The sequence below is a fragment of the Gekko japonicus genome, unplaced genomic scaffold (assembly GCF_001447785.1).
Source record: "Gekko japonicus isolate JY-2015 unplaced genomic scaffold, Gekko_japonicus_V1.1 scaffold344, whole genome shotgun sequence".
Taxonomy (NCBI): Eukaryota; Metazoa; Chordata; class Lepidosauria; order Squamata; family Gekkonidae; genus Gekko; species Gekko japonicus.
In genome coordinates this window covers 98,748-109,537 of record NW_015174284.1, presented here as the reverse complement: position 1 = coordinate 109,537, position 10,790 = coordinate 98,748, and the positions used below count along the sequence as shown (strand labels likewise).

At 48.7% G+C, this 10,790-nt stretch overlaps 1 protein-coding gene across 1 annotated transcript in view; it reads left to right on the top strand.

The window, feature by feature from the left end:
- Window positions 1-10,790, top strand: part of LOC107121097 (lethal(3)malignant brain tumor-like protein 3) — a 77,859-nt gene that overhangs the window by 38,945 nt on the left and 28,124 nt on the right. The window contains exons 8-10 of the mRNA XM_015423950.1: window positions 2,049-2,163; window positions 2,272-2,371; window positions 3,755-3,919. Of these exons, the coding sequence (XP_015279436.1) occupies window positions 2,049-2,163; window positions 2,272-2,371; window positions 3,755-3,919 (380 nt within the window). The remainder of the gene's footprint in view (window positions 1-2,048; window positions 2,164-2,271; window positions 2,372-3,754; window positions 3,920-10,790) is intronic.

Sequence of the window (10,790 nt, the reverse complement as noted above, 5' to 3'; positions counted from 1 at the left end):
GGTCCCATCAGCGGTTGAGCAGGCATCGGCGGCGCGGGAAATCCCGGTGCAGGAGCAACTTGTTGCTGCGCGGCGTGTGCGTCAAGGAAATTAGCCATTCTAACGTCCATCATTCCCGGCAGACCTTCCATCACATCCTGGAATGCCCGCAACAAGTCTCTCACCGAGTCTTCCAGTTCTGCTAGTCGTTCCCCGGTAGTTTCCTCCGGGATGGGGTCCCGAGGGCGGTAGTCCGGGGGTGGGTCATAGTCCTCTTCCGTTTGGAAGGCTCCGGTGCCCTCCTCATCTTCTGCGTGGCCTCGCGGTCCCGACGGCTCGAACATCCACTCCTCGATGTCTTGCTTGGGACTCTCCTTCTCCGAGGTAGACCCTGGCTCCGGGAACAATCCCTTGTCAAACAGACTCTCACGTAATCCGCTCCCCCGACGGGAGTACACCTCACGGGTGCCCTGGGTGTTGTACATAGTCCAATCATCCTGCTGGTGAGTCTTCCGCGGACCCCATTGCGAAGGGGTCGGAGGCGGCCAAGACAGATGTGCAGGCAGGCGGGGAATCGCTCCCCCCACGGCACCCTCCATCGAGGCTGCAGTCGTGAACACCAAAGACGCGGAGGTTTGTGGGACCGATCCTGAGTCCCCCTCCGTGTTAGGTAGAATTCCCTCAATTCCGCTCATGATCTTGCCAGATTCGGAACGATAGGAAAAAGGCAGTTCTAACAATATGTTGGATCCCCAAGCATCGAGAATAAATCCACGTTTTCAAGAAAAGCAAAATTTATTTCAAAGCGTTGAAGACATACTCAAACACGTTCTTTGTTAGAACTGGGGATACACAGTTAGGTCAAGCATAATAAAGGAACTTCAAACAGATACAGATCCAATGAATAGCTTTCCCGCTGGCGGGCTAATGAAACGGTTGCGCGCCCAGTCCATGGGAACCAGGCAGAACATCAGACAAAACACAGGTGCAGTACTCATGAGAAAAGCAATAGGCAAGCATTACAGCATCTTCTCCCCCACACAACCTCCAGCAGTTATCTTTTGCATTCCAACGCAGGAGCAGGATGAAAGAAACCAAGCCGGGTGCAACAGGGAAAGGATATGTACACAGAGGTCACAGAAAACAGAATGGCAGCTTGCTGACAGTGTTCTGTATTTGATCATCTCAAGGATTGTGCAAGGTGTCGCAGCATAGTCCCTTGGAACAATGGGGCAGCTGTATACCTTTTCCAGGGAATTACTCAACAGCAAAATAGCAGCCCCTTGTATACAATACAGGTGGATTCGTGTCTTCCCCAGAGACTGGTGTACAAGATAAAGATAACAGAAGTTATCATAAGTCAGTCCTGAAGAATTCTTCCATACCCTTTATGTTGGTGTGTGACTAAGTCTCGACCTCATGTCATGAAGGAGAGAGTTACACTAGCTTCATATCAGTGCAAATTGTAGTTCCAAAATTTGGTTCTTTCTTTGCAATGCCTCTCCTACCTTCTTACTGGGATATAAAGACTCAGAGATCTCTTCCAACTGATATCTGATAAAGGGTGCTTTGACTCAAAATCTTAAAGCCTGACAATCTTATTGGTCTCCAAGGTGATTGAGGCATAGCCTGGTGGTTAAGCAGCATCGTCAAGTGCCCCACTTAAACAAACACTGGGGGCATTTTCTGGTGTAGACTTTTCCTCCATGGGGTTGTCTTATGAATTACTTCTGAGGCAGAATTCACATGGGAAACACTCAGTTCAAAATGGCGGCTTTCTTGGATTTTTCTGGAAAATTCCATGAGCAGAACCTGGCAAGGCGTTTGACCATTTTCTCCAATTACCTTTGATGAGACTCTGCAAGGATGCTTGTCCTTGGGGTCATTCCAGGCTCACTGTGATGGTGGAAAATGTTGCCTTGTAAACAAATCTGTGTTTCTTACCTAATTTGACTTAAATCACTCCTGTTAAGTTAGCTGTACAACCCAATGGCCTTTAAAAAACTGGAATTTCGTTCTTTTTAACTTAATTTTACTTTTCTCTCCTGGGTATTTTGTCTCCTGTTTAGATACACTTTGATGGCTGGGACCCTATGTTTGATTTCTGGATTGATGCTGACAGTCCAGACATTCACCCCATGGGCTGGTGTGCAAAAACAGGACACCCCTTGCAGCTCCCACTAGGTGAGAAGAGAAATAATGCATGATACTGTCTTATTCTCCCCACTAATTGCCCGGTTATTTAAAAATAAGGCTGTCAAATGTCTTCCTGAACAAGTTTTGTTTTTCTAGGGTCTGGAGATCCATCAGGGGCAGTGGGACAGGGATGCCCTACTCCTGGCTGCCAGGGGATGGGTCATGTCAGGGGACCCAGATACGGAACGCATTACACGTACGTGCACTGAGGGTTAATGGAGTAATTCCCAGCGGATTGTTATTGGGGGTGTATCAGTTGCCCAGCTCTTGTTAGAATAATGCAAATTCAGTGAATATGAATGAGTATCTTTGCTCTAAAATACTGTGCTTAAGCTCCCTCTTGTGCTTTGCATATAGCTTTCACTCACAAGCTTAATACTGACACCACAGAAAAGCAGCAATAGAACCTGGATACCTATCAGATGAGACTCAGCTGGCTCTGACTATGGAGAATCTCAAAGGCCTGCCACCCACAACTGCCCCAACTGGCCAGGAAGTCCAGAGCGGCTTGAGTTCACCCCTCAGCTTTTCCTGCCCTCCTAGGAAGAGCTCTGGGTAAACTGAAAAAGAGGAAGTACCCCTTTGCTTAAGACAAACAGTCATGTCTCACTGCTGGCTGAGCTATCTTTCTATGTATTGGTGTTTATCCGGGAAGGAGCAAGTAACTGCGAAACAGCAATTCTTCCCTTTTCTTTCCCCAATCAAAACCAGCAGCAAGATGGCAACACAGATGCAGAGACGTTCTTTCACCTTTGATGTCTTTGCAGCCATAAAATGTAGCTAGGCTCTTTAAATGCTCTTATGTCTGGTTACGTATGAATTCATAGGAATCTTGAGCCATCCACCCTAAAAGCTGCTGAGTTCTCAGTAACAAAGTCTGACCCCAACATGTAGAAGTCTTGTAAATACATGTGTGGGAATTTTTGCTGTATTTCTGGTTGCTTGGAATTCGTGGTAGTTTGCATGCACCATGCAGAGACCTCTTGGTTAAAAAACATTATTATCATGGAAAGCATGTGCCTTTGGCCATCAGTAGGGGTAGCACAAGTGTGTCTGCTAGCAGTGAGGGAGGCTAGCACCTGTTTCACATGCCATTCAGTGCATGTGCCAGTTCATAATCCCGCCTTCCCCTTTTGCTTCCCAACCAAGCTGTCCAGGGCCTTCTGTTAGGTCACTGTGCTCTTGACCCTCCATGCTGTGCATCTTCATTGACCTTTTTGGCAGCTCTGTGCTTCTGACTAGCTTTTCAGTCTGTACTGTTCACTGAATTTTGTGGAGGATTTTTCTTGTGTTGACATCTCTTCGAGCTCAGTCAGCTCTTCAGAGTTACTGAAGAGCAGGGTCATTTTAACAGCTGCCTTCCTTTCCTCTCTGCCTGAAGCTTCACACTCTTTGCAGTATTTATGAGTAGTCTGTATCTGCAAAATTTTTGTCTTGTTTCTAAGGAGTCTTCAGCTCTTGGGTTACCCTTGCTTTATCATTTTTACTTAGTGTAAACACAAGAGGGGGGAAAGGGTGGACCAGTAAAATTTTCTAAGAAACATATTTTCTGGTAACTCTTTTTCTTCTTTTGATGCAGGTTAGTTGGATGCCCTTACTCAGAAATCAATCGGAACAGAGAGAATTCCTTACAGGATCGCCTAGGTGGGGAGAGACCTTTACCAAATATCAGTATTCAGAAGCCCAAGAAGCTTGACCCTCCTGTGCCGCTTTCCGATCTACAGGAGGATTCTCCACAGTCCAGGTGAGGTTTAGGTTAAATATGATGAGCTGGCTGGCATTATCCAGGACATGTCTGTTAAGCTTTGCACATGCCAGTTTTGCTCCAGTAGCAGTGTGCTGTTCCCACTTACTCACTTCTGCCTGTGTGCTAAAACAGAACACCAGTTGTATGGTGTGTGCATTGCTTTGAGATTCTTTCATAGTATTAAAATAAATGCTTTTTTGCTTTCCTACTGACTACAGATTTGTACTCCACTCCCCCCCAGTTTCCAGCTGACCAGCATTTACTGGCTAAACTACATAGGAGTCTGTTTTCGGTCTCATGCAGAGAAATACTAAATGGCAACATAACACAAACATACTTTGCATGAGAGGACTTGGATCCAGGCTAAATTTTCTGCTTGTGCAGGGCACTTCTGTCAATGGAACAAAACGGAACAGAACATTCCTGCCTCCCCACTCCCACTGGAGCCCACTCCTTTTTCTGGGGGGAAAACCTGCTGCTGGGGGACAAGGGGCCCTTGGGGAAAACATGAGAAACAAACTGGGGATCTGCAGCAGGAAGGGGGAATTAATGGGAATTACTCTACCCCTTCCATTAGCAGAAAGTTTAGTCTGGATCCAAACCAAGGACTTCATTCACTTTTCAAGTCTGTACTAATAAACAGCAGCCGGCATTGCTCTGGGGTAAGAAAGGGACTTGCATGTGCCAATTTATAAGTTCTGGTTAAAGGTCTGTTTAATTTGACAGGCAGGGGGAATAAGGGTGTGGATCGGTAGTTCCAGTAGTTTCCTCAGCCTACTTAAGAAAATAAGAACTAGGAGTGTGCATTCAGCATAAACCGAGCTGAAATTTATTATTTAAGGCAAATACAGATCAGAGAATAGCTGAGTCCAAATAAAGCCGATTTTGTTTTGGATTTTATTCAGGTATATTCAGCTATGCCAAATGGCTGGTTTAAACTGAGCTGCAAGAGGAACCAGGCAAGGATTAGCCAGGGCGGCGGGAGCTCTCAGCTGGGTCATCTGATCCTCTCTTGTCTCCCTGCCGCATGCAGATCCTGGAGCCAGCCTCTCCTGAAGCGTGGTTTAAACCGTGCAGTGGGAGAAGCCCTCCCAGCCAGGTCTGCATGTGCTGCAGGAGAAGCCAAGCCAGCCCCGGGGTCAAGCTGGCTTTTTTTTTTAATTGGAATTTTTCTTCTTGGGTCTATTGGACCCGAAAAAATTGGGGATTTCCAAAGAATCCCAGATTTAAATACCATACTGGTATTGGGATCCAGGATTTTTCTGAAATACTGAAATTTTTTCACGTCAAGTAGACCCAAACTGGGAGCTGCGGTGGCTCAAGTGGTTAAGACGCTGAACTGCAGGCTGCGGAAGGTCAGTAGTTCAGCAGTTCGAGACCCGAGTTGCTGCATGACGGAGTGAGCTCCCATCTCTAGTTCCAGCTCCTGCCAACCTAGCAGTTCGAAAGCAAGAAATTGCAAGTAGATAAATAGGTACCACTTCGGTGGGAAGGTAGCAGCGTTCCGTGCGCCTTGGTGTTTAGTCATGCCAGCCACATAACCAAGGAAACATCTTCAGACAGCGCTGGCTCTTCGGCTTTGAAACAGAGACGAGCACCGCAACCCTAGAGTCGGACTCGACTGGCTTTCGAGCATGGGAACCTTTACCTAGACCCAAACTGAAAAATACTTTTTTTTTGCACACCCATAGTAAGAACATAAGAGAAGCCATGTTGTATCAGGCCAATGGCCTATCCAGTCCACTCTCTGTCACACAGTGGCCAAAACCCAGGTGTCATCAGGACGTCCACTGGTGGGGCCAGAACTCCAGAAGCCCTCCCACTGTGGCCCCCAAAGCACCAAGAATACAGAGCATCACTGCCCCAAACATAATGTTCCATCTATACATCTTTAACCTTTCTTCAAAGCAAAAGTGTTCCATCCCCTTAATCATTTTAGTTGTCCTTTTTTGTGCCTTTTCTGCCATCCCATCGGTCATGGCAACCATTGCTTCAGACCACTAGGAATGGGCCAAACTTTACCCTTCATCCTGTTGCTGCCAATCAGACCTGTCCTCCAGACCCTGACAAAGAAGAAAGGAATCACTCCCCAAACCAGAAGCTGTATTTGGGATAACTTTCTTCCCAGCTCCCAAAGTTAGTCCTGAGGTGTGTGTGGCATTGTAGCAAGCTCTTTAACGGATTTTTGCACCCAGACCTCGGGCATGCTCAGGAACCCCACCGCGCATGCCCAGAGGGGAGGGCGCGGACATCCCGCCAGTTCCTTTCTTACTGCCGCGTTGGAAAGACCTCTTTCTCGTCGGTCTGATAAGTTCGCTTTTTTGGCTATTTGCCTCACAGCTCTTCGGATTTTTCCTCACTTTATTCTCTCTTTCTTTAGTACTCTCTGTCGTCCAACAACACCCTCAGGTGACAGATGCAGTTTTCAATATCGTGCAGTTGGATACCTCCACTACTTTGGCATTACCAATGTCAACAGTCCTTTTACAAGCTGCAAAGGCACCATGGGAAAAGCCTTCATTAGCCCCAGTGTCAACAAGACGCCTGGATCACATGTACAGAGTCCAGGAAACTGGAGCTGAATTTTTATTCTCCCACCCTCAACCAAACTCAATGGTTGTAACCTCCTCCTCCAAATCGAAAAGAACCCACTCTACACCTTCGGGCAGAGAGAGTAAAAAATTGGATGCCTTTGGCAGACGCTTCTACTCCACGGGAGCGTTGGGAGTGAAAACCACTAACTACCTAGCCTGCATGAGCAGGTATCAATACACTCTCTGGGAAAGGTTTTCCAAAATCCTAACTCATCTTCCTGAAGACAAACTTCAGGCAGCTAGAGTTATTCAAAAGGAAGGCATGGTGTTGGCAAAACAGCAAATCAACACTTCAAAACATGCCCTAGACGCGTCCTCAAAAACGATGGCCTCTGCAATAGCTCTGAGGAGACATTCCTGGTTTCGTAATACCAGTCTCCTTCTGGATACTAGGTCTTATGTCGAAGACCTCTTGTTTGATGACCTTGGTCTCTTCAATAGCACTACCGATTCCATACTCCAAGATATGGATAAGAGCATAAAGGCTTCTCTGGCTCCAGGAGTGTCATCCTCCGCGAGACAACAATACTGTCCCCATACTTGGTCGAGGCCCTGGCAAAGGTGTACCCCAAGTCATCAGTCTCCTGACAGTACATCTTTAGGAGGCCAAAAACCCACCTTCCAAAAACCAAGGTTTGGATCCGGGCAAAACTCTTCCTGCACCAAACAGGCAAAACCCTCCAAACAGGGCTTCTGACTTCCCTTTTACCGAGTCAGTTCAAACCCGTCTATCACCCTTCCTTCACACCTGGCGTCATATCACCTCGGACAAATGGGTGGTGTCCATCTTGCCCCGAGGCTACCGTATCTAATTCCACCAGAACCCCATTTCTCCTGTCGTCATCTCCACACCCTTCCCCACCTCTCCTGGAAGAGGTGTCCGTCCTTCTCCGCAAGGGAGCCATCGAGCTGGTACCACCTCATCTGCAGGGGAAGGAATTCTATTCCCGCTATTTCACAGTTCCAAAGCAGAATGGAGGTGTTCGACCCATATTAGATCTAAGGGCACTGAAGTGTTTTGTGACCTACCACCGCTTCCGCATGGTGTCCCTGCAACAGATTATGCCGCTTCTTCAGAAACACGTCTGGATGGCCACCCTCGACCTCCAAGACGCGTCCTTCCACCTCACCATCCACCCCTCCCACCGCCAATACCTGCGCTTCACAATTGGTTCGAAAGCAAGAAATTGCAAGTAGATAAATAGTTACCACTTCGGTGGGAAGGTAACAGCGTTCTGTGTGCCTTGGTGTTTAGTCATGCCGGCCACATGACCACGGAAACGTCTTTGGACAGCGCTGGCTCTTCGGCTTTGAAACAGAGATGAGCACCGCAACCCTAGAGTCGGATTCGACTGGCTTTCGAGCAAGGGAACCTTTACCTTTTTTTACCAGTATGCAGCCCTTCCATTCGGCCTATCAAGTGCCCCAAGAGTCTTTACAAAGACTATGATTGTGGTTGTGGCTTTCCTCCGTCTCAGGGGTATTTCCACCTACCCCTATATCGACGATTGGCTTTTGGTCGCACCTTCTGAGAACGCACTGATCTCAAACATCAGGGAAACACTGGCACTCTTAGAAAATCTGGGCCTACAGGTCAATCGGGAAAAGTCTCAATGATGTCCAGTCCAAAGAATACAGTACATTGGTGCTATACTGAATTCCAAGACATGCATGGCTTACCTGCCTCAGGACAGAGCGGCAGACATTTATTTATTTATTTATTTACATGCGACTTCTATACCGCTCATAACCCCTAATGGGTCTCAGAGCGGTTTACATACTTACTACTATACAGTAGTGATTGAACCTACCTAGGGCCACATTTCACAAGGGGAGGGACTTCCCTATCGACACCCTGTTGGCAGCGTTTCTTCCCTTCTCCCGGCGGGCTCCGAATGTTATTGTTGTTCTTCCAGGCCTCTTTCTGGCTGCCCGGCGACCTTCTCCTGGAGGCTGGTGTTTTTGCGCGCAAACGTTCTTCCGGCTCACGTCCTTCCGGTTCCAGCTGTGCTGCGCCGTCCCTGCGTCTGCTTCGCCTGTGTCTCGCGTCCTTGCGTTCGCTCGCCTTCCGTCAGGTCTGGTCGTCCGGGATTCAGCCGCCATTGTTGTTTTCACCACTGCCGTCTTCACCTCCGTTGCTGCTGCCAACACTCCTGGCACGGAACCAGGAGGTGGGTGCCCCCTGCCACCTAGGGCAGGTACCCATTTATCTACTCGTTTTTATTTTATTTATCTTTCGAACCGCTGGGTTGGCGGGAGCTGGGATGGGGGCCGGGAGCTCACTCCGGCCGCGGTGGGGAATCGAACAGCCTTGAGGCTGTTCGTTACAGATGTTACAGGCAGGCATTGTATTGCCTGCGCCACTGTCATACATAACCAACCTTCTGTCACTGCCCTCCAAATTCAGAGGCTTCTCAGCCTTATGGTCGCAACTACGTCGGTTCTGGTCTTTGCCAGACTAAAAATGTGTCGTCTACAACTGTGGTTTATCCGCAAGTATGTCCCAACGAAAAACGCACACACCGTCGTCCTAACCCCTCCTCCCAACATACGAGACTCGTTACTTTGGTGGACTGTCCCTTCCAATCTCTTCCAGGGAGCACCTTTCCATCTTCCATCACCCCAAATCACCCCGACCACGGATGCTTCCCTGTCGGGCTGGGGTGCACACATGATGGGCATGTGTGTCGGAGGCAAGTGGAACACCCATGAACAAGGTCGACACATAAACGTCCTGGAACTGCTTGCAATACAGTTCGCTGTCGAGTTTCTTACCACTGATCAATGGGAAATGTGTTACGGTCCTCACGGACAACACCACTGCACTTGCTTATGTCAACAAGCAAGGAGGCACGGTCTCCCTACGTCTCTGCAACCTTGCCATCCAGTTATGGGACTTTTGCATCACCCACGACATCTTCTTGATAGCCACGCACATCCCAGGACACATGAACGTGCAAGCAGACCATCTAAGTCGAGCAGGGCTCAGTCTCCACGAGTGGGAAATGAACCCGACCTACCTCCTCCCACTCTTCCGCAGGTGGGGAGCTCCCCAAGTCGACGTGTTTGCCACCAGAGCCAACAAAAAGTGTCCTCTGTTTTGCAGCTGAGGAGGCAGGGACTTACATTCTCTAGGAGACGGTCTCCTTTATCCTTGGTCCAAGAACCTCCTTTACCTGTTCCCTCCCTTCCCCCTGGTTCTCAGAGTGGTCCTCTCAGAGACGGCGCGAACTGCATATTGATAACCCCATGGTGGCTGAGGCAACCATGGTTCTCGACCGAATTGTCAACAGGGATATACCACCAATTCCCTCCGGCACAGGACCTCCTCTTCCTGTCTGACTCCCCTCTCCTACATCACGACGTACCACGCTTGAAATTGACAGTGTGGAGAATAACGTCAATGGTTTTTCCACCCGCGTAGCAAATGTTCTGCTGAATGCCAGAAAACCTACTACGCGAAGGTCCTACCAATATAAATGGCAAAGATTCTGTTCTTCCCTTGGTGATGATGCCCCTCGAGCCACCTCTGCAGGTCTCGAGAAAGTTTTCCAATTCCTCTTATCCATCGCTGACTCAGGACTTTCCCACTCATCGTTAAGAGTTTATTTGGCCGCCTTTTCAGCCTACCATGCTCAAGTTGACAGATGCACACTGTTTTCCCATCCGCTTTTAAAATGTTTTTTAAATGGTTTTAAATACTGGCTTTCAGGCATGACACACCATACTTGTCCTTTTTGCCAGACAACGTCTGCCTCGTACCTGACATCTCGTTCCTGCCAAAGGTAGTGTCAGGCAGGCAGAGGTTTTTCTCCCGGATTTCTTCCCGCCTCTGACATCCTCAGAGGACAGATGTTACACACCTTGGATGTGAAGCGCGTGCTCCTGTTCTACCGGAACAGAACCCGCCCAGCGAGACGGGACTCCCAACTGTTCGTCTCGTACGCACCAGCAAGGCTGGGGACTCGCATCACGGCTCAGCGCCTCTCAAGGTGGATTGCAGGTCTCATCCGCCTCTGCTACCTGATTGCCAAACAGCCATTGCCTGACCCGATAATAAGGGCCCATTCAACTTGAGCTGTTGCTGCTTCCACTGCCTTCCTCCAGGGAGTGCCCCTGACGGACATTTGCAAGCCGCTACATGGGCCACACCTAACACCTTCATCAGGCACTACACCCTAGACGTCCGCAAAAACTCTAATACCAACATGGGACGTTGCATTCTATCTTCAGCTACGCAGTAAGGACCTGCCAGCACCCTCCTCCAGGTAGGC